The following is a 22,774-nucleotide window of genomic DNA, read 5'->3' on the forward strand; positions in this document are numbered from 1 at the left end:
CTGGTCAGGAGGATCCTCTCCATCTGCTCAAGAGATGATCCTGATCCCTAACATTGGTCATAACTTGGTGGGCATATACATAATGATGTGAGACAAGGCATGAAGATTTCCTACGGTGCTCAAGTTCTGTCATCACACACATATGCATATGCCTGGTGATCGACAAGGTGCTCTATAGACGAAGCTCAAGTTCTGTCATCACACACATATGCATATGCCTGGTGATCGACAAGGTGCTCTATAGACGAAGCTTGTGCCCTTCTAATTTTTAGCTAGGGAAAGCACGAAAGAGTACAATTTTTTTCTTCTGTTTTTGTGAGGATGGGAAATACATGCTTATATTGAATTGGGCCAAGTGAGTTGAGAGCAAAGCAAATATGTTCAGTATAGAATGAAATTGCCACTTAGAACTACAATTTAATGATATTTTTCTTTACTTGTAAGCTGTAAGTAAGAGGTCTTAAAGGCAAATTTGAACCACATTACTGCTAGCCCCATTGTGAAGCTAAACCCACCCTCGTTCCATTAGTGCAGATAATATCGTTTATTCAAAGACAAAAAAATTATAGAATGAACCCAACAATAAAAAGAAGACAAAATTAAATTGTAATTAGCCCAAAAAAAAAGACCCATATATATATGTACACAAGTGATATTATAGTTTAAACTAATTTGAAATATGGGGAGTGAGATCTAAAATCAAGTGTAAATGAACAATACATCTACTCTAGCCAATGTGACTACACTAACGTCTGCATGGTTTTGCTTATTTAATTGCCTTAAGTAGAGTGTTAGGTCGCATTTGGGCTTAAATTTTGGGTCAGTTATCAGATTCATTTAACCCATTTCATTTTCTTTACAGATTTAGTGGGCTCTGTTTTCCTTTGGGCATAAAATTTGGAATCAGTTTTTTATTTGACTTTGGGCTTCAAATTTGGGAGTAGTTCTTAGTTTTAAGATGGAGTAGGCATGCAAGTTGGAACAATACGTTAATAACTGACACGCCAATTACACGGTGTGAAATTCTCACCCTCTCACCACCCATGGAATAGGATATCTCATGAGTGGCGAAGCTACAGAGGGGCAAGGAGGGGCGACCGTCCCTCCACTCGCCTGAAATCAAACCCAGAAGTGGTGGTTCCGCCCCTCTGATCCCGCCGGAAGTAATGGCTGCTCATGGAGCTGTATGGTGTTCTGGGTTTCTGCAGATGCTGTGCAGCAGTGTTCTAACTTTTCTTCTTTTCTGAAAAATCCCTAAATGAAACGACGCCGGTTCTTTTAGTGATTAAATAAAAAATTTAAAACAGTCCTCAAGTAAACGACGCCGTCCATTTAGTTGGTTGTTAAAAATAATAATTAAAGGGGTGACCACCAGTTCCCCGTTACCTCTGCCTTCACAGCGTTCAGGCATTATACAATTCACTTGCAGCTGCAGGCTGCCAAATCTTTGTTCTACCATTGGAGAGGGCGACAATCAACAACAAAGGTTGCAAGAGTCTCTCCCGCGCCACCGCCGTCCACCCATTTGAACACCATGCGCCATCCCTTATTTATTGTCATTTGCATAATTTAAATTAATTGATGATTTGAGATCTCTGTGAGATGGGTTTTGTATGAATTTATCTGGGTTTAGTGCTAATTGTGGTTTCCAGGTTGAATTTGTTCTCTCTAGATTGAATGGGGCATTCTGTTGTTTTGAGTAAGTTTGGATGGAATCGGAGCTAATTCGGTATTTTTTTTTTTGAAACAAAGAGCTAATTCGGTATTCTAGTTTGAATTATCAAGTGACATTCATTCTATTTTGTTTTAGGATTTTTATCCATCTGTTGCTTCCTTGTTGCAGGTTCTTCTCCTATGCTTCATCTTGTGCGCCATTAGGATTTAACATTAGGGATGTCATATTGATTAAAATCCTTTGTTTATGTTACATATGTCCAGGGAAGTTATTATCTGAGTCAATTCTTGGAGGTGGATAAATATAAGATTACTCTACAATTTGATCAGTTAATGAAAACTGTACAATGAAATGCTACTTACAAAAGAGGGCCAGTAGTTTCATTTCTACAGTTTGGCAATGGATTTTAGTGGATTTAGTTTGTCAACGGATTTGTAGGCAATTACGTGTAGTGTATAATACGATTGGCTTGATAAATTATGATATTGTCTACTAACTAAAAGAATTTGATTGTCTAAAATTTTATGAAATCTTTTACCTTTATAAATTTCGCCCCTCCCCTTGACAATTTATGGCTTCGCCACTGCTCATGATACCCGATATTGCTGTATTTTTTTTATTTTTTAATCTGACATAGGCAAGGGCCAATAAATCAGACGAGCAAAATTACACGTTAAGACAAGTTATTGGATTGATATAGGTTTAGATGTATTAATTTATAATGTAAGCTTAGCTTAACTTCAGCTGTATTAATTAGTACTTAATTCATTCCAGTCCTTTTCCGGTTAGTATCGGTAACCATTTTTTAATTTTTTTTTAGAATATGCCAGTTCAATATTATTATTATAAGCGTATTGCATCCCCCACCTCCTTAAAAAATAATATATTATTATTATAAAGATTCGATGTTAAGAAAAATGTGTCAGTTGTTGACTATCTGACCTAATTTCTTTATTTTTTTATTTGAGGCAAAAGGATTAGAGAAAGACATAGGAAGACTTGGAAAAAGACTATTAAAACACATAAGATAAATTTTCATAGCCGGAGTTCAGGGCCAAAGGGTTAGAGAAAGACCTAGGAAGATTTGGAAAGAGAATATTAGAACATATAAGATGAGAGAAAATTGGTTAAGGTAATTTGGACACATGAATCAAAGATTTACAGATGCTCCGGTTAAAAAATGCGACTATGAGACGAAGGGTTAGGGCAAAGAGGTATATGAAGACTTGGAAAGAGACAATAAAAAAAGATACGGAGTATTTGTAGCTAATGGAAGTTTTGGCGCAAAATTGAGAGCATTGGCTTTCCAAGATTCATATAATAGATCTCACTTAGTAAGATAAAACTTGATTATTGTTGTTGTATGCCAGTTCAATTATCAGTCACCAAATATTAGTACTTCTCAGTCACCAAATATTGATTTAGAACTAAACTAATGTTAATCTTCTTGTTCTAGCTGTATGTGGGGACTGTTTTTTCTACTTGTACGGACCTTTTTTTTTTTTTTTTTTTGCGTATTTTTGCATTAACATTTGACTAACAGCTGTTGATTTTCTGATGACAATTCTTAGGGCACAACCTCATACATCTCACTCTCCCTCACCGGTGCCGGACCTTCTTCCCCAGGCGGAACCACCGGGATTATCGAACCTGCCAGCGTCCTTGAACCGTATCAGGCGATATTTCATAATTTCACGGAATTTTTGCCCCAGTAATTAGCTAGCTTTGACTTTAGGTATTAAGAATTAATTAACTCCAATCCCAGTTTTGCCGTGCATTCGCAACCATGTTTGAATATATAAATAAATAAATAAATAAATAATATATATATATTTTAACAGTTCCCTATATATATATATATATATATATATATATAAAATATATTTGGGAATGCCTTAGCATAATTACCAGTCCGCGCCAAATATTAATTTAGTGCTAAATTAGTGTTCCTGCTGCTATTGCTGTTCTTGCTGCATGTAATGACCGTTAGGAGCACTGTAGGTTCACATAGTTACCAAAGGTGTACAGCACCAGATTAGTTTTAGTCTATGTGGGTTAGTTAGGGAAATGCTAAAATAGTTAGCTTTGGTATTTATGTATAAATACTTCATGTACAGAGAATAGAGACGTAATGAAAATCATTTTTCACAATTCTCTTTCTCTATCTATATTCTCTCTCTCTCTCTCTCTCTCTCTCTCATCTCTATCTTTCTCCAAGATTCAGTTTTCTTATTCACTAAGATCGTACTTTCAATAATGACTACTGCTTCTACTTGTGCGGTCCTTGTTTGTCGCCGATCTCGATAACACCGAATTCCGATAGCTGACTTGCAAATCACAAGTTGTCATTTTAAAATTGATTTGCTAAAATTACAAATAAAATTGAAAAATTGCATGTACTTCTGGTGTTTTGTCATTTTGCCATGCAATTCTATTCGATAGCAGGTTGACGATTAACGGTGCGAGAAGCCCGTGGAAAATATATCATATGTTTGTTTTTTCGTAAATAGATCAGTTTTGTGCGAAATAATTTATTGGTTTAATATGTTTCAGTAGATTACAACGTGTAGGTTGGCTCATGCGCTGGATTCACAAAATTTGGCTTGAAAGTGACTCTTCTAGTGTAATATCTTGCTTTGCTCCTAGTTCATTCTCTCATCTTTAGTCGTTCTAGTTGTATCATATATTTTTCTAATGCTCTCATACATTTCGAGAAGAGAATGCACTTGCTGACAAATTAGTTAATTTAGGACTTCTTTCGTCTTCACTTGTTTGGCAATGCGCTTGTCCTACAAAGATTCTTCCTTTTCTACATTCAGATTTCTTGGGCATGCTAGCCTACAGGTTTATCTCTCCTTCTTGGTGTGTGATTTTCTCTTTTACCTAACCCTTTTGGATTTTCTTTTTGTTTTGCAGCATGTTTTTATCTTTAGGTTTTGTTTTGGTCCTATTCCCTCCCTTTTATTGGTATTTTCTTTTTCAAGAAGGGTAAGATTTGTCCCCTCTCTTTTCTTGGTATTTTCTTTTTCAAGAAGGGTAAGGTTTTTTCCTATATTTTGGTTTTCATATCAATAAAATTCCCTCTTATTGTGAAGATTTAGAAAAAAAAACGTGTAGGTTGGCATCGGTGTAGTTTTTAGGGTTATTTAGATATAGACTCTTGTAACTCTTATTTCCTATATAAAAACCCACCCAATTATACACATTCAAATAAAACCCAAATTTAAAAGTGATTGCCATGTAAGAAAGTAATTGACCTATTAATACAAAATATTTACAACTTGTACCACAACATTCAAAATAAATCAATAAATATTATTACTCACCTTAATTACAATGAACAAATAAGTTCTTGCATATTATTACCCCTAACACACACACACACACACACATATATATATACACATATATACGTTCAAATGTATATAGTACTACCACAAGCTCAATATATATATGTATGTACGTATGTATGCACATTACTACATATATGATCAAAGATATTATACTAATTAATTTAATCTACCTATATGTAAATTTATGATGAGCAAATAACGTATATTTTGTAGGTATATTATTTTGTATGTATCATCATATATATTGGGCACATTTTATTATTATATGAACAAAATAATAGGTAAACTAGTATTGAATAAAATAATAATATTTTTTTATGTAGGTACATTATTTTACATACATTGGGTTTGCTTCATAATGTAGGTAAATTATTTTGCATGTATTTTACATACAGTGGGGAAATTATTTTGCTTTTTTTAAGCAATCTAACATTTTAAAATTCGAATAGTAGGTGCACTGAATCAAATTACATTTTTTGTAGGTACATTATTTTGCATACATTGGGTTTGCTTTATTATGTAGGTAAATTATTTTGCATGTATTTTACATACAGTGGGGAAATTATTTTGCTTTTTTTAAGCAATCTAACATTTTAAAATTCGAATAGTGGGTGCACTAAATCAAATAACATTTTTTGTAGGTAAATTATTTTGCACAAATTTTTACGTATACCAGACATTTTTTTTATTTTTTATTTTTGTTATATATATGTGTGTGAAATAATTTACCTACATTTATATGTAAAATATAATTTGTTCACTTAACTAAGCATGTATTATTACATATATTAGGCATGTTTTGTTGTTATTATATATTAGGCAATAAATTTATTATTTATTATTTTTCGTAAAATCATTAATTCTCACTTACAATCTATATGGAACTAATTGTGTACATCAAACATTCAAATAGGGGTGTTTTGGGCGTTAAATTTTTTTAAATGTGTAAAGTCAAATATAATTAATGAATTTGCTGATGTGGAATCTAGTTAATGGGTTTTATTTGAGTAAAAAACTTATGACGGGTTTTATGTGGAGAAAATTAAATTTCAGGGGCTAAAGTCATATTTTCAGAAGTTTTTATTAGCTTGGTTTGACATATGTGTATTTACTTGTAATGCAATTAATAAAATGAATTTTTTACTCATGAGTCGTGAAACATTTTTCATCACATTATTTATTTGTTCAACGATTAGTATAAAAAACTTGATATCACATTCAAAGCACACCATGTTTGAAGTGCCTATATATACATGATAAATTTTTAATTACACTGCACCAGAAATGAGTGGTCATCTGTTTATGTACTGCAGATTGAGCTGCATTTCTTAACGTTTTCTGGTTTAATTTTTTTTAAATGATGGATAAAAGCAAAATTTTGGATACTGAGAAACAGAATTCTATTGAACTTCCAGCTCTCATCAAGCATATATCATCAAATGAAGTGGCTGGCTTTGATAATGTTGAGGAGACTATATTTCTACAGCCAAGTGACCTTCAACCAATCAGTCCATCAGCTAAAGTAAGTGCATCTTCAACTTTATCTTCGTGTCGATCACAAAGACCATGCATATATATAAATTTCTAATTTATATTATGTAATATTATGCCAGGGAATTGAAACGGCTGATTTAGAAAGCATAGTTGATGAATCTGATCCCCGAATTCATCAAAGCGTTTATTCTGTTTCTATTAGCATGCCACCATCACCAATGGAAATTCATTTACAGAATAGCAAAAAGATGATGTTCAGTGGCGAAACAAGTTTCAACAATGGAATTCCAAATTCTTCCGCTGAGACTGAGAGTGCTGGCAGCGAACTGCCAAAAGTCATAAAATGTCACTCTCAGCCAATACTTCATAGCTCTGCCCTTGAGGAGGCAGTTAGCACTGGATGTATTTCTTATCATCCAGGTGTTGAAAGGTTGAAAGATAGAAGGTTTGATACTTTCAAAACATGGTCCTGGAAGCTTGATAGGCAGACACCAAGTGCGGCGCAAGCAAAGAATGGTAATAATGCACAAAATGTAGAAATTGAACGTTTGCCTGCAGACCGATACTTTGATGCACTCGAAGGGCCAGAGTTAGAAACCCTTAGGGTATGTAATGTGTCTTTCGTATACTGCTCTTTTTTTCCAAGTTATGATCTTCAATATTAATTTTTTCTTTTCAACTGTGTCTTGTTAATCATTATTTTTCTCTCAACTTTAATTTGATCAAACAGGATTCAGAAGAAATACTCCTTCCAGAAGACAAACAATGGCCATTTCTTCTCCGGTATCCAGTTTCTTCATTTAGCATATGCCTCGGTGTTAGCAGCCAAGCAATTTTGTGGAAGGTCCTTCCTACCTCATCCTCCACAAAATTTCTCCACTTAAGCTTAACACCAAATCTAGTTCTGTGGTGCATTTCTGTTGCTCTTGTAGCTATGGTTGCTTGTATATACCTTCTAAAAGTGATCTTTTACTTTGAAGCAGTTCGTCGTGAGTATTTCCACCCAATTCGTGTCAACTTCTTCTTTTCCCCATGGATAGCCCTCTTGTTCTTAACTCTTGGAATACCACCTTCATTTGCTAACAAACTGAACCCAGCTATTTGGTACATCCTTATGACCCCAATCTTGTGCCTCGAGCTTAAAATCTATGGACAATGGATGTCAGGAGGCCAACGTAGGCTTTCAAAGGTAGCCAATCCTGTTAACCATCTAGCAATTGTCGGGAACTTTGTGGGAGCATTGCTAGGCGCATCAATGGGACTAAAAGAAGGACCAATTTTTTTCTTTGCTGTTGGGTTGGCTCACTATGCAGTTTTATTTGTAACTCTCTACCAGAGGCTTCCAACAAATGAAACTGTAATCCCAAAGGATCTTCATCCTGTATTCCTTTTGTTTGTTGCAGCACCAAGTGTAGCTTCCATGGCATGGGCAAGAATCCATGGCTCCTTTGGTTACGGTTCACGAATTTTGTACTTCATTGCTTTGTTCCTTTATCTCTCACTGGCAAGTATAACCTGAACCTAGTTCCAATACTTAAGGATTTTGTTAAGACTAGTAATTTTAACATTTTTAATCCTCCTTTGCTGTTTGTACAGGCAGTTCGGGTTAATTTCTTCAGAGGATTTAAGTAAGATGCCACTTCCATTCATTTCTATGGCTAATCGGAAAATAAGATTGCATATTTACACTTCAAGTTTCTAACATTTATTTGCATTTGGTCTATAGGTTTTCTTTGGCATGGTGGGCATATACTTTCCCGATGACTGGTGCTGCCATTGCAACCATCAGGTACTCGAACGAAGTCACGAATCCGGTAACACAAGCTCTGGCTGTCATACTCTCTCTCACTGCCACGATCATAGTCACTATTCTCCTCATAGTAACTATATTGCATGCCTTTGTGCTCCAAGACCTCTTCCCCAATGACATTGCAATTGCCATCAGTGATAGAAATCCTAAACTAAACAAGAAGTGGTTCCACCTCAGACATGGAAGCTCGGACACCAGGGACATTGACAAATTCTTGAAATCAACAAGAAGTTTAGAAAATAAAGATTTAGAAGATGCCAAGCTATGAAGTTTGAATAACGATTACATGTAAGATATTAAGTCCACTAGTCGAACATATAAATATGGTATTAAGTCCATGCTCGAACATGTGAGGAACATAGGTTCGAAATTTAATAGTTCCCGTGAACATGTGTCGAGTGAAAAACATATCTTAGTTAGTAAATTAATAAGAGTAGGTCAAAAATATGATTGCTGAATTGTACAATATTGTGAGAGAAGGGTGATGGTAATATAGTGTGTGTGTGTGTGATAGTTTTCTGGAACCGCAAGAGAAAAAGGTCAATGAGTTTGCGTAACCAATTGTATTATTGAAAACTAGCATCTTGCCACACGTGTCTGGCAATTGACTATTTTTTGTCTGATAATGTATTATCTATTATTTTATTTTTTTGTTTAACTTTACTTGTTTTAGTCATTGTTTTTTATTTAAGTAAGCGTGTGACAATTGCCATTTGTGTGTTAAATCAAAGTTTTTTTTACTAAGAAAGTCAAATTTTTTACTAAGAAAGTCAAATTTTGTTTTTTGTTTGTTTGAATTTTTTATTTTTATTTTTTAAATTGAAGGAGAGAGGAAGAGAGTGAGAGAACATGGGAGTCGGTAGAGGGAGAGCGATTTCTTTTTAATTTTTAATTATTTACTATTTTTTTAAATTAGAGATTCATATTAAAATCACATGTAGATGAGGCTTAAACAAAAAAATAAAAAAATTTTATTTTGTAAAATTACGTTTTTGCCCTTATTTTTTTGTTGCGATAGAAGACTAAATAGTATTTTTACCTTCTTTTTTGTTGACAAAGAGGATTATATTAATATGCAGTTTAGATATTTTTTATTAAACACCCACTTTTTGTTAATTTTTTCTTAAGTTTAAAATTTAAATTCATTAAAAAAGTTTGTAATTAAAATTCATTCAACATTAATATTTATTGAACTATTTTAAATCCTTTGTTAAAAAAACCACTACTTTAAATCCTTTTAATTCAATTGTAATTTTGTGATTTCATTTTTTGAAATCCTAATAGGTGAAGGACGAAGTCTCACTATGTCAATGATTTCCTTTTAATTTTTGTGAATTTGTTTTTCCTTTTGAAATCACAACGGGAGAAGGGCAATTTGTGAGGATGTGAAGGTAAAAGATTCTCATATTGGTGGAATGAGAAATCTTGTAAGAGCTTAGGTTGGGCTACTTTCCAGATTGCCACTTAGTTTCACGGTGTAACCTCAATTTCTTTATAATTTTGAGATTATGAAAGCTTGATAAAGATTTGCTTTGGCCTTATATATGTTGTAAGTTTAGGCCTTTTATATAAAATGGAATGAAAAAATTGGGACTTTTGATGATGAAAATTTAAAAAGTTTGTTGACAATAGCCGTCGAATCAACTAGGTCATTTGATTCTGGTTGTTTTGAATCGTACTAGGGACCTAGGGTTGTGGAGAAAAACTAGGATTCGTCAAAGATTGCATCATCATCACGAATAGGAATATACTATACAAGGACCTCTGATGCATCATCATTCGACAACCATGCCAGTCTCTTGCTGCCGGATTTCTCCACATTGCCCCGCCATCGCCGCCTTACTTCTCCATGCTAATTGCTATCCACCAAAAACCCTAGCTTGCTAGTTTTCTCAAGTTTCATGTGCTTTGCACTCTGCACCAAAATTCATCCTTTTGAAGTAATTTATTATGTTTTATTTCTTTTCGTTTGGGCCACAACGCCAGGAAACCATGGGTCTAAATTGAAAGTCCGGTCCTGAACTAGGGTTACCCAATTGACACAAAAAAAAAAAAATTCATTTGACGACGTAGGACTTCATCTCGTTTAAAATGGCAAGACGAGTAAATCTTACCATTTTCCCGTCATATAAAGGCATTTTGGCCGAAAGCCATCATTTATGATAAGTTCTAAATTTTTGTTATTTTTGTATTGAGAAATTTTATTTGAACCCATATAACCTCTTTCGACAATCAACTTATTCTTCACACCCATATTACTTTTGATTAAATTCTCAATATCTCTTTAAACCCAACTTACTACCTAAACAAACTACCCTCACAAACCAAATTCAATATATAAATTTATCTTTACACTCATTTAGAAAATAAAGACCCAAAATCAGCATTTTGCAACCCATTCTATGCGGTACATGTTACTCAATCTTTTATGAAAAATAGCATTATTGAATAGCATTGAACGGCATTGCCAGCCAAGACATGCACTTGAAGTGTTCATTCTTTTCCTCATCACAATCGATAGAGACAAATATGATCTTAAACTCATCTTAAACTTTTAGCCTTCCACTCTAAGCATTTCACAAAGTCACGTTCTTGCTATGCTGAGGGGTAAGAGCCTTGCAAGGCCAACACCAATTTGCAGAGAAGTAGAGGCACAGTTTCTTCGCATTACATGACCATAAGGGTACCTAATAATCTTGTACCAAAACAAGATTATGTTTTAATTGTCATAATCAAGATAAAAAAATTGAACTCTAAAATTGAAGGCATATTTTTCTATGCTATGAACCTACTTGAACCTCACGTTCCGATATTTTAATGAAATCAAATCATTTTCGACATCCAACAACCAAATTAAATTACGAAAAAATAATATTGATTGGAACAAGAGAAAGAAGGGGAAGCTTTTGGAGACTACATATATTTGTTTCACCAGATAGATGGACCTCAACACCTTCAAATTCAAGAACAGTCACTATATTGCTGCTGTGCACTGTCATCAAAAGTACACACAAAGTATAGCATCCATCCATGCACTGCCATCAAAACTACAAGCAAAGTATAGCCTCCACCCTTCATGAATGAAACAAAAAGAAAGCATGACATTCGCACAAGTAACTAGACTTTAAAATTTAAATCCCATATATGTTTCTGCTAGTAATTATGCTTTAGAAAATGTGCTGATTTTATTCCTAATTCCTTAAAAAAAAACTAAAATCAAACGAAAAAAAACTTGCAAAAATTAATTTGTACTTTAGTTGGAGGACTCAAAAACTTCTAAATCACCATCCATCATTCAAAAAGAGTCTTTTTTTTTTCTCTGTGAGATCGTCTTAGGTTGTAGTTAGAATGAATGTAGGTTAAAGATTCCAAGATGGTAGGGTTTGATGATTGGGTATGGGTTTATAGAAACATTTTAGTTTTATTGTTAATTTCATCTTGTAGTTAATTGTAATTATGCAATAGGGTACAAAAAGACAATTCACATTCAAAATTTAAGTTGGGTGTAGAAAGAGGTTCCTATGGGTTCAAATAAAATTTTTCCTTTGCATTTTGTTTCCATTTAGGGATTCCTAATGACGGTAGGGTTTGAGGTCACTATAAAAGCAACTTTTTCTTTGCTATTAATGTTGTTATCTTCATATTATAAAGGGAACTTTAACAAAAAGCATAATGTACTGTTCACTTTAACGAAAGACCACATTTTTACACTAAAAAGTCAATTATGGTACTATTCATTTTACCTTTATTTTGTCATTATCGTTAAAACTCAAAGTTTTCAAGCCTTTTTCATTAGTTTTCCTTATTATAAAACAATAACCTTTGAGGCTTCTTTCATATATTTTGATGACAGGATTGGTGTTATTTTACATGTGAGAAAGTTAAAACAAGGAAACACCATTTAACTAAGAAAAATAATTGGATAATTGGTAATTCACAGATTAAAAGATTATTTGTTGCTGATATATCCTGAAACTGGATGTTATGGACTTTTTCATGTTGTTCAGATTAACGTTATTACTTTCATTTAACGTGTAAGCTTTGGACTTGTAATATATGAATTCAAAGAAAACGACGAGATTTACAACGAGCCCAGTCGAACTTTGGGCGAATTGTGTCGTTTAATGTGTTTAATTTGGGTTTTAATATTTTAAGATCTTTTTGATATTTTGTATTTGTTTAATTCCTTTCGTATTTGGATTTCTAGGGTTTATAGGGTGTAATTACATTATAAATAGGTCATCGTGGCCTCGGGTTTGTAATCTCATGTTATTATTTTGTGGAGCCAAAAATAATCACAAGGTGACACGTGGATTCTTGGGTAAAAGAGGACAAAAATACCATTGAGGCATACTGGGATTCTTACGCGCGAGCAGCGGGCAATCATCCCTAAACCAAGTCAAAAATGCCCAAAATAGGTATCAACTTAAAACCTATTTCATTCCATATATTTCTTACCTCTTTTTCCCTCTTTTAGCTAATCAATTAGCTATTTATTTTATTCTTTCCATAACTTCTAAAACCTTCCTTCTAAAAATCATGATAAATGGCCAATTAAGGGGTTAATTGTCTATTTAATCCCTTAAATTGTCAATTAAGTGATCCCTTTTACCCATAAAACACCACATGGCCGGCCATCCCCTTAGCTTTCTACCTTTCCTATCTTTTCCCACTTTACTACCCCAATTAAGCTAGCTAATTGATTCTATAACCATCCATTTATTCCCTTTATGTTTAATTAGCCAATTAATCATAATAAATTGGCTAGTCAAACCTAAAATTCAACCACAAAACCCACTTAATGGCCGGCCACTTTCTCTAAAAAGTGGACCGGCCAAACCCTATAAAAAGGCTCCCTCCCTTTTTCACAAAACTTTCATTCCAACACTTTGGCAAAAATCCCAAAATTCTCTAAACACTATTTCTCTCTAAATTCTAACTTTGGCATCGGAGGTTCTTCGGCCAAAACCCCGTGGGCGCGTGAGGCTCTTGGCCTTAACCTAAGGTGTTAATTGTTTTGTAGGTGCAAAATTGTCCAAGATCAAGGAGGAAGAAATTTGCATCCACATATTTATTCAAAATTCGAGAGCTTTTCTCAATTTTCTTGTGAATTCCAAAATACTATCCAAGGATCAAGGATGACTGTTCCCTTTTATCTATAACTTTTACTATGTCAGATAGATTTCAAACTTTTATGTTTTAGGATTCCTTTTTACTTATATTACACAAAGTCCGTTGGCATCAGAGCGTGAATTTTAGCATATTGGGAGTGACTAGTGCTGGTTTTGCTTACTCAATTACATTCTTTACTCTTGATAATGATTTCTCACGTAAAACAAATGGAGCACTTTAAAGTTTTCAGCTCTTGTTAAATTACAGAGGCAGATGCATGAAACCAAAGCTTTTGATTTATGTCCGCATCAAGTACGTACAATATTATTGTTCATAATCTGCTTTAATTTCTTGTTCATTTACATTGAATTTTATTTTGTGAAAGCCTTATCCCTTAACTGGGAGGAAGAGGTTCATGCATGCACTCGGTCTCAATAGAAAACAATGTGACAAGTTGAAACGATAACGCTGCATGTAAGGGATGAAAGCTACATGTTTAGGGAATTGAATCCCAAGAATATCAACTAATCAGTGGGAAAGGAGGACACTGTTCATGTGCTGTTCACAAAAAGAGCGGCATTCAAAATTGGGTAGGGTTTTTCTATTCCTGCATATACTGACATCTCTATATGATTAGAATCTTCCGTGCTGAGATGGATACATTGATTCGTTCTCCGCTTAAACAATCAAAACCAAGTTAATTGACTCCCTTGACAAGGACGCTGCCCTACTTACCTTTGCAGAAAACAAGGTCTCAACAAATACATAAGAAGTTATATGCATTTTTCATTGTGTGTCACAAGGATGCATGTAATCTTAATATATACTTCCGACATACGGCATATAAGAAGTTTCTGGTCCCCCGGGCTCTCTCTTATTATCTTAGATATGAGTTATGATGTTTCCCAAAGTTGTTCCCAAGAAGCCTTCTTGTTTATAGGGTTTTGGTAAGTCATCAAACTCTTTACACTTGTTAGAACTTGTAAGCTAATCATAGTGTTGAAGACTGTCTTGTCTCTAAGCCCTAAAATTCTTCAATAATCTCTTAATAAGTTGAAGAGTGTTATGGTCAATTGTACACGAAGACTGGTCTTAACTGTTAATGCAAGTGAACAACAATGCATCATCAACTTAGTATTACTTTATTAAGTTTTTGAAATAGTACCTCATTGAGAATGTGAGGCTCTTGTGCGTATGGAATATTTTTTTTAGGATCCTTAACTTGAGACTCGATATTATGACTTGGGCTAGTTGATACAGTGACTGAAGGAAATAGCAGCGACAAGTAGCATGTATGGAGTTTTGGTCCCCACAAACGGCTAAGAGGAGGGGCCTAAGGAGGGCCTAGGACCCTGGGGTGCTGTAGCAACAAGAGGAAAACAAGATAATAGAGCTATTCAATATCGTGCTTCCTTGGCCACCAAGGAGAAAAATCCAAAACGACGACAGAAAAATAAGTAGAAAGAAACAAGAAGCAATGTCATCCAACTTTGGCATTTCTTTTAGGCACATTTTGTCCATGTCCCTTTATTTATCCTGCTTTGGTGACATGCATGTGACAAACTTCTCATTTCCCGCATCTTATCCTCATTAGTTTCTCTTACCATCCTACCCCATTACGTACCCATTGGCTAATATTAGGCCACACTCAAAACTCAGCTTCTTCAATTGATTGAAACAACAAATGGGCATGCATGTGCTTAAAGGGGACCAATAAGTTTTTACTTTTACCATATTTTTACTACAAAATGTTTAGTTTAGTTGGTCAGGTCAATGTGTTGTTCGTCTGTTGAACCTGAATTTGTATTCTCCATTTCGTAAGTAAGAATTATTTTAAAATAGTATCGCTTTGTTAAAAAAAAAAACTGCCTATCTTTTGGGGTTCAATTTCTCCATGACTATGACGATCTCTCCAATGTGAAATTAATAATCAATTCAATCAAATTAATCATCAAACTATGCATTTTGGTCTGTTTTTGTAGCAGCTTCACTGCAATATATGAGCACAAAAATCACAAATGTATGCTACAATATTATTGGTATATGGGCACAAAGGAAGCCATGGATATGATTATGTTGCAAACAATCCATATGGTTTGGTATGAGGGCTGCATGAAGAGGGGTCTACCATACTATTGATTACTTCAAATGAGTCCAAAAATACATTCCATATGTCTCTCAAACTCAACAAACTCTATGCCATGTTACCTCTTTCTTTCTTTCTTTCTTTTCTTTTCCTCACAATAATACTTTGCCTGTATTACACGTCTTACCACAGCTTTGCACCCCGAGATAAGAGAGAAAAATATACAAAGAATCTTTCTATTTTTTCACAATTGATGCACAACTTTCGATTTTTTTTTTTAGGTTGGAAATCAAAGTTTTGATTAAGACGCAAAATGTGAATTATGAAGAATATGCAAGGACGACCAGTTGTCATATCCAATCAAATTATTCCTATGTCAAAATCTCTATCTGTTTATAGTTCTTTACAGTCCCACAGGGGCGTGCTTAACAAAATATTCTATTTGGCTGATGATCAATTGGCCTAACGATATCAGTTTCTACTTGTTTAAATAAAATCTTGGAGGTACATGTAAGAAGTTCGACAATATGTTATAACGTATTATAGCTTGATGTAGAGACAGATTAATGATTTGTTATAAACGCATCTTTGTAAATATCAAAGTTAAAAAAATTGGTAATATTTTGCTTCTTGGCATTTATAATGTGTTGTGGCACGTGGAGTAGAAGGAGAGAAAGGACTGACGAGGCATTGAAAGGGCAGCAAATGGATATGAATTTCATATTTCTAACTAGAAAAGATTATAATTACATAATTCAAATGAAGTAAATGGATGTCGTATTAAATCTTTTGGTTCAAAGGTCTGGTGGCCTGCTTCATTCTTTAATTATATTTCATAGAATTTGAACCGAACAAAACCAAAAAATCCCGCTGTAAATTAAGATTACAGGAATACGGAATTGTTCATGGGCACCATCCTCAAAAAAAAAAAAAAAAAAAAAAAAAAAAATATATATATATATATATATATATATATTTTTTTTTTACATTATCATCCAAGAAATATATATGGACGAGTGAGGAAGATGACAAAGAACAAGTGGCCGATGATATTCTTCTGGACTTGTGACCTCTCATTTCCACTCTTCCATGTGAATTCTTCTTCCTCTCCCTTTCTTCTATTAATCACTGCTTTGTTCACATCCCTCAATCCATTTATTTTCCTGAAATTAACAATGTTTCAATAGATATTAGTTAAGTGGCTCATTTTTTCTTAAAAAAGACAGAGAAAATATGATACTGATGTAAAAATTAAGTGAAAAGAAAAAAGTAACATATATACCTATAGATCTTTTGCAATGGAGAACTGCCTCATAGATTGAGCTCTCAGAATCACAAGACATCCGCCAATCATCGGCGGAATATGCTACACTTATTCTTGGGGATTGACTAGTTTCCGATGAATGCACCCTGCAGTTTTTTACCGAATGGCTCCTTTTATCAAGATTTCCACCTTTAGGATTCGCTTTGTGATGATGGTTGCGGTCACCTCTAATCCTTCTATACAAGGGCCTAAGAAAGTTCAAGTACTTCTCGAATATTCGTCGTGACAATCTTCTACACCTCCTCAATGATTTAGAGCAATCTCTAGAATTATGATTATCAGTTGGAGCAGCATCTTTTTGTAAATGTGAAGGGACTGGAGTGAAATTTGAGGCCTCGTCACAATGATATGCTTCCATCTTCATTAAGGACTCAACAGAAAGAGGCAAAAGGTAGCCGTTGGAAATGAGCTCATCGGCATGAACTAGGGTAGTGAGAGGAGATTGTGAAATGGCAGCAGGGAAGTCAAATTTGAAATCCTGCTGGGAATTCATAAAGAATCTCTGAGAGGGTGGCATTGTTGGGTCCATCTCGATGAAGGAAGATTCATCGGACGCATCAAGCGAGGTTCTGAGAGAGTTGTTAAGGCTCTCCAGAGAAGCTGGTTTAAGGTTTACTAACCAACTGTATGAAAAGCTTTCAATGGAAAGAGGCTGGGACGTTTCCATGGCTTTCAAACTTGTATGAGAAAGATATGAACATATAAAGAGGCAGGAGAATTTACTAATTTCTAGGAGGCCAGGCACTCTTACATGTGGAACATATCTTCTACTGCATATATATAACTTAATATCCTCCCTCTCTCCTCTCCTTCTCTCTCTCCAACAATTGTATATGTGGTTGTCTGGCAAGAGACACTGAGTTTTGATAATTTGGAAAAGAGAAAAGGAGGAAAGAAACAGAGAAATGTGAGCCCCCACGCATCTATAATGTAGTGTCTGCTTCAGTAGTTAACCCCACTTTTCGTTTTAATCATTTTTCTTCTAAAAAGTTCACAAAGAAGATGGTTTCTTTTTACATATGTTTATTTTGCTTTCAAATTAAAAAAAAAATTACAAACAGGTTCATGCATGCTCGATTAATTTCTAAGCCGGATTTGATTACGAGCTTAATCAAAATAAGTTCCTAAAAGTAGAGAGTAATTACAGTAAGAAATTTGTGTGCAAGGCAAGCAGATTCATGCATGTATGTATAAGCTCCATTATTTATCCAATTCCAACCTATATTCTCTCACAAGTCATTCCCCATATTTAGAAAATATATAACTGTTTAGCCTTCTATTCTTTGTCATTCTCTAATTTTGAGGTTATTTTTTTATTTTTTTTTTTCTGGTCGAGTTTTGATGTTATATTGTATTTATCAAAATGTTCGCGCGGAAAGGGTTTAGACCAGTTTTGAGAGGATGATTTCAGCATGTGATGCTCACTTGCGAACTACCTCAGCACAAAGCTGAACCTAAACAATGTATAATACTATTCTATTAAGTCGCAATCATTATATGCTGTATGCAACTATAGTGGTGTTCTGAATACAAAATTGGTTTTGTTGTAAAAAAATTATCAGTGCGCAAAGATGTAATTAGGTTCTATGGAAAGGGCTGACCTGTTATAATTAGCAAGTATTCTGGAGAGATATTACCATACTACTACTGACCAAGGATGCAACCCCTCTTTTTGGGGCTCTCATCATGTGATCAGGTACCTAGTAGATACGTATCATATATTGGACCATGAGCATGAGGAAAGAGAAACCAGAATGTGAAGTGTTTCCTTTGTTAGGTTCAATAGACCACACCTAGCTAGTAAAGGGAAAATGAAAGAATAGAAAAGTTCAAACATCGTGATTGCCTATGACATGTATATATCACACTATTCAAATTTAATGCACAACTTATGAAATTTCTTGCAAACGTAGCTCGAAGGGATGTGTAACCTTCATGTACACGAGTTTGAATTCTCTTTTTGTAGTTTAAATTAGAATATTATTTATATATATACAGTCCTTTTTCATTGAAGGATCTCTCAAAATAAGCTTATTTGAGGGATCTTTTGTAAGACCCACTCTACATCATATTTTAAAGATAATCATCTATCTTTTAGGTTTTTTCTCAAAGATCATTTCTACAAAAAATACTCAAATTCGAAACCATTTGACCTTTGGACTATATATATAGCAGTCTTAATAGTGTTTCTTTGAAAAACCATATTCGTTTATTTCCTTCACTACAATATAGGATGTCTTAATGGTTTTATATTTACACAATTTTCTGCAAGAATGATTAGAGAATGATGTATTAAAATATAAACAGTCTGAATTGTTGAAAAAAATTACAGAAGTAGCACCACAAGAAGATTGAAGGAAACAGAATATTTTCTGATATCAGTACTGGCTAGGCAAGCATTCTCATGGTCCTCTAGTTTAACAACGAAAAGTGAAATCCTACACACAGATGGAAGGAATCAAATGAAGACCATCGTCATAAATAGCTCAAGTTTTCTGGTGAGGAATTCTCAAGCTTTTTCACCCACTACTAAACAGTATCTTCTCATGCTCAAATTAATTTTCAGAGAAATTTGCATCCTTTTGATTCAAAACTGAACTATTTTAATAAAACAATTTGCTACGAAAGTAATAGTAGACAGGGGTCCCCAGGGCTGTCGGAGAAAGAAATCGGACATGAACCCAGGATTTAGTGACAACCCAGAAAAGGAGAGTGATTTGAAACCAATTGGTCCCCCTCTTCTGTCCCCCTTTCAAGACAATAAGCAAATGCTAAAGATTCCAAACATTCAAAAATATTATGGTAGATACTTCTGTGAGAATACTCATCATCAATCAAAATTTCTTTAGAAATTAGTTAAAATGATGATAAATCAAATCCCAAATGTTGGATTGATCAAAATTAAATATCGACGACATATCAATCAAATGTCGACGACAGAACAATCAAAGATTGATGACTTAACAATCAGATATCGACGACACACTAACATTGGAATTTGAAAAATGATATTACTGGCCAATTTCCAAGACCTCTTTATAATAACTACAATAAGATCCCTAAAGTACACAAATAAATCAACGTGCTTGTTTCTTCTTTGTATGTCATGCACTGACTCCATACGCCGCAGCACAAGAACATCCTATATACTTTTGGTCCCAGTACATTGTAGGGAAGGGATTAACTTAAAAATCTCATATCTGCTTAGTCAACCTCTAAACCTTTTTATGTGTTACAATTCCCTCAAATCCTTATTTGTTAAGTTCCCTCAGCCTTTGTTTCCTGTGTTGGACTCCAAATTTCCGACATTTAAGTTGTAACAGTAAAGATGAACGTTTAAACATGAGATCGGTTTGCAACAAAAAATCTGGCACAAGAACCCGAACTTTTAAATCACAAACTTAACTCGCTCGGGATCTCAAAAAAAAAAAAAACATAAGCGAAAACAATGGTTCAATCTTTTATACACACAACTCTAATTACACACATACACATAGTCCAGAACAGATAGGAAATTTTCAAGAAATGAATCATATAGACACTCTTATTTGGATTGAGATACCACCAGAGTAGCTTCCCAGTTGCATCAAAGTCTTTCTCCAAGGAAAGAGGGGCATATATAGCATATATTCATCAACCAGGTAACAGGAAAGTATTATCAATAAAAGATATTTCAGTCCGAAAACAAACTAAGAATATCTCTGTGATGAAAGAATTAATAGAATTAATGCTTGACCTGTATATTGATCTTTTCTATTCATGGAACTGTTCACGGTTATGCTCCGAAAGTACATCTAAAGCCCGAAAACTACAAGTACCTGGAAACATGGACGGCTTGAGAGACAATCACTCTGTTGACGGGAGAGAGCGTAGAGCTTCCCATGCAGCTCCACAAGCAGGGGTTGGATGCTCCCCGTTCCAAGTAATTTCCCAAAATATGATTTCCGCCTCCAATTTTGATCTTCGAATTGGGATCCAAAGTCAGATTGGTCTCAAGTCCATAAACTTCCTTACTGAGAAATGGTCCAAATGGATTGGCACGTGGAGAGAAAAAGTGGCGTTTCTTGCCATCGGCAAAAAGAATTTGAGATCCAAGTACGCCACAACCCAGGCATAGAATTCACGTAGTGCAATTGACTATTGCCTTTAGTGCAACTAGGGCATTTTCTCGGATTCTTCTTGGCTTTGGAGCAAGTCCAACATTTGGAGCACGATTGCGAACATTAAGGCAGGAATATGTTGTCGAATACAAATCACTCGATTTGATGGCTTAGGCAACGTAAGAAAAGACTTCGCCCTTCCACTCCATGAAACATATATACAAGGACTTGTCGTCCATATTCGACTTTCTTTGTACAGCAGCATCTTCCGTTCCTTTCTTCCGCACGATCATCCCGCCACTGCTGTCGCCTTCCTCCCCATTGCCCATGCCGCCGCCATTCTCTCCCTTGTACTTGCCGCCGCGCAGTCTGTTCATCTTGCTAATTGCCATTCCCAAAAACCCTAACTAGGTAGGTTTTCCGAGGATTTTATTAGGTTTTCTTTCTTTTCGCCAGGGAGCCTAGAGCCCATTGGTCTAAACTATATATTAACACAGTTTAGCGACCTTCTTGATTTAGATTTAGGTAATTTTTATTTTGATGCTCATCCTTCTTGTTCAGTTAGTTTCATCTATGAGGATTGATTTTGGATGTTCCGGTGTAGGTTTATTATTTAGTAGGTTTGTTATGGGCTCTTGCTTTGAGCCCCGTTTTTCGACAAAAAAAACAAACTTTATTGGATTAATAGTTTCCGTGGTGATAAGGTAGTTGGAAGATTGCTCTTGTGGTAAAAAAAAAAAAAAAAAAAAAAGGATTTAAGCCCTGTTGTGAAGTATGTTAGGATTTATTAGACTCAAAATTGAAATTTTTGTTAATTCTCTGTTAATTGTTAGCACATGAGACTCACATACTAATAATTAACCGAGAGTTGATGGAATTTTCAATTTTGCGCTTTAATCCTTATAGAATTCACCACAAGGCTTAAATCCTAATTTTTTTACCACAAGCTTAAATCCTAATTTTTTACCACGGGTAATAATCGAATTAATTTTCTTTGTCATCCAAAAAAAGGCGAAAAAACAATTTAGTCTTCTACCACATAATAAATTCAAGGGTAGTAAAGTAATTTTGCACACCTAAATTTTACAGTTTTTTTAATGCCTCACCTACAGATAATGCTAACATATATCTAAATCTAATTTTAAAAATGCAAAATAAAAATTTCTCTCCCTACCTACTTCCACGTTCTCTCTCCTTCCCCTTAAAATGAAAATTGTTCACACACAAAATGTATAGACATATGCTATTGTAAATTAAATTGAACGTTAGTCCGACAAACTTGTGCTTAGCCACATCGACAGAGTAGGCTATCTCCAACTATGGGCTATAAGCAAACTTTTAGAGTTTTGGGATATGCCTTGTGAATCCACAGTTTTTGTTTTGTTTTGTTTTTGTTTTTGTTTTTATTTTTATTTTTTATATTTTATCTCCATAGTTATAAATTTTTGAAATGGAATATCGGTCATATATGAATTTCCAATGCAATTACTTGCACCCCATATCATTTGTTTGTTGCCACGTTTGTGAATAAATTCTCCAAACTAAGGGTTTTCTAACTTATATTTTTGTGGGCCACTTTGTATCAAGTTTAGATTTAAGTGATATTAAATTTTAAATTTGAATATCGCGAATTGTCAATTCAATACCAACTTATTCCCCCAACTCTTAATGTAGATATATCGTTGTATAAAAAAACTAATATTTTTGTGGACATATTCTTTCGTTTCCTTGAATGTAATTTTATCCTCACACTAAATAAGATACAAATTTTGAATAGCTCCAGAATTGTTTATAACTTTAGCTATTAACGGATACACAAT

At 34.4% G+C, this 22,774-nt stretch overlaps 2 protein-coding genes across 2 annotated transcripts; one reads left to right on the plus strand and one right to left on the minus strand.

The window, feature by feature from the left end:
- The first annotated feature begins 6,385 nt into the window (after positions 1 to 6,385).
- LOC126630433 (S-type anion channel SLAH2-like) lies at positions 6,386 to 8,613 on the plus strand. Its single transcript, XM_050300567.1, has 5 exons — positions 6,386 to 6,550; positions 6,642 to 7,127; positions 7,253 to 8,030; positions 8,123 to 8,150; positions 8,249 to 8,613. The coding sequence occupies exons 1-5, from the start codon at positions 6,386 to 6,388 to the stop codon at positions 8,598 to 8,600; spliced, it is 1,809 nt and encodes a 602-aa protein (XP_050156524.1). The 3' UTR covers positions 8,601 to 8,613.
- Positions 8,614 to 16,290: 7,677 nt separating this feature from the next.
- Positions 16,291 to 17,672, minus strand: LOC126627631 (probable membrane-associated kinase regulator 6). The gene is made up of 2 exons (XM_050297139.1): positions 16,813 to 17,672; positions 16,291 to 16,693 (listed from the first exon to the last, which is right to left on the minus strand). The coding sequence occupies exons 1-2, from the start codon at positions 17,519 to 17,521 to the stop codon at positions 16,686 to 16,688; spliced, it is 717 nt and encodes a 238-aa protein (XP_050153096.1). The 5' UTR covers positions 17,522 to 17,672; the 3' UTR covers positions 16,291 to 16,685.
- Between the last annotated feature and the right edge of the window lie 5,102 nt (positions 17,673 to 22,774).

This window comes from Malus sylvestris, chromosome 7, assembly GCF_916048215.2.
Source record: "Malus sylvestris chromosome 7, drMalSylv7.2, whole genome shotgun sequence".
Lineage (NCBI taxonomy): Eukaryota > Viridiplantae > Streptophyta > Magnoliopsida > Rosales > Rosaceae > Malus > Malus sylvestris.

Excerpts from the sequence above, each read along its gene's own strand:
- LOC126630433 (XM_050300567.1), top strand. The coding sequence starts at position 6,386 with ATGATGGATAAAAGCAAAATTTTGGATACTGAGAAACAGAATTCTATT. Across the intron at positions 6,551-6,641 it reads CAATCAGTCCATCAGCTAAA|GGAATTGAAACGGCTGATTT; the intron begins GTAAGTGCATCT and ends ATATTATGCCAG. Across the intron at positions 8,031-8,122 it reads CCTTTATCTCTCACTGGCAA|TTCGGGTTAATTTCTTCAGA; the intron begins GTATAACCTGAA and ends TTGTACAGGCAG.
- LOC126627631 (XM_050297139.1), bottom strand. The coding sequence starts at position 17,521 with ATGGAAACGTCCCAGCCTCTTTCCATTGAAAGCTTTTCATACAGTTGG.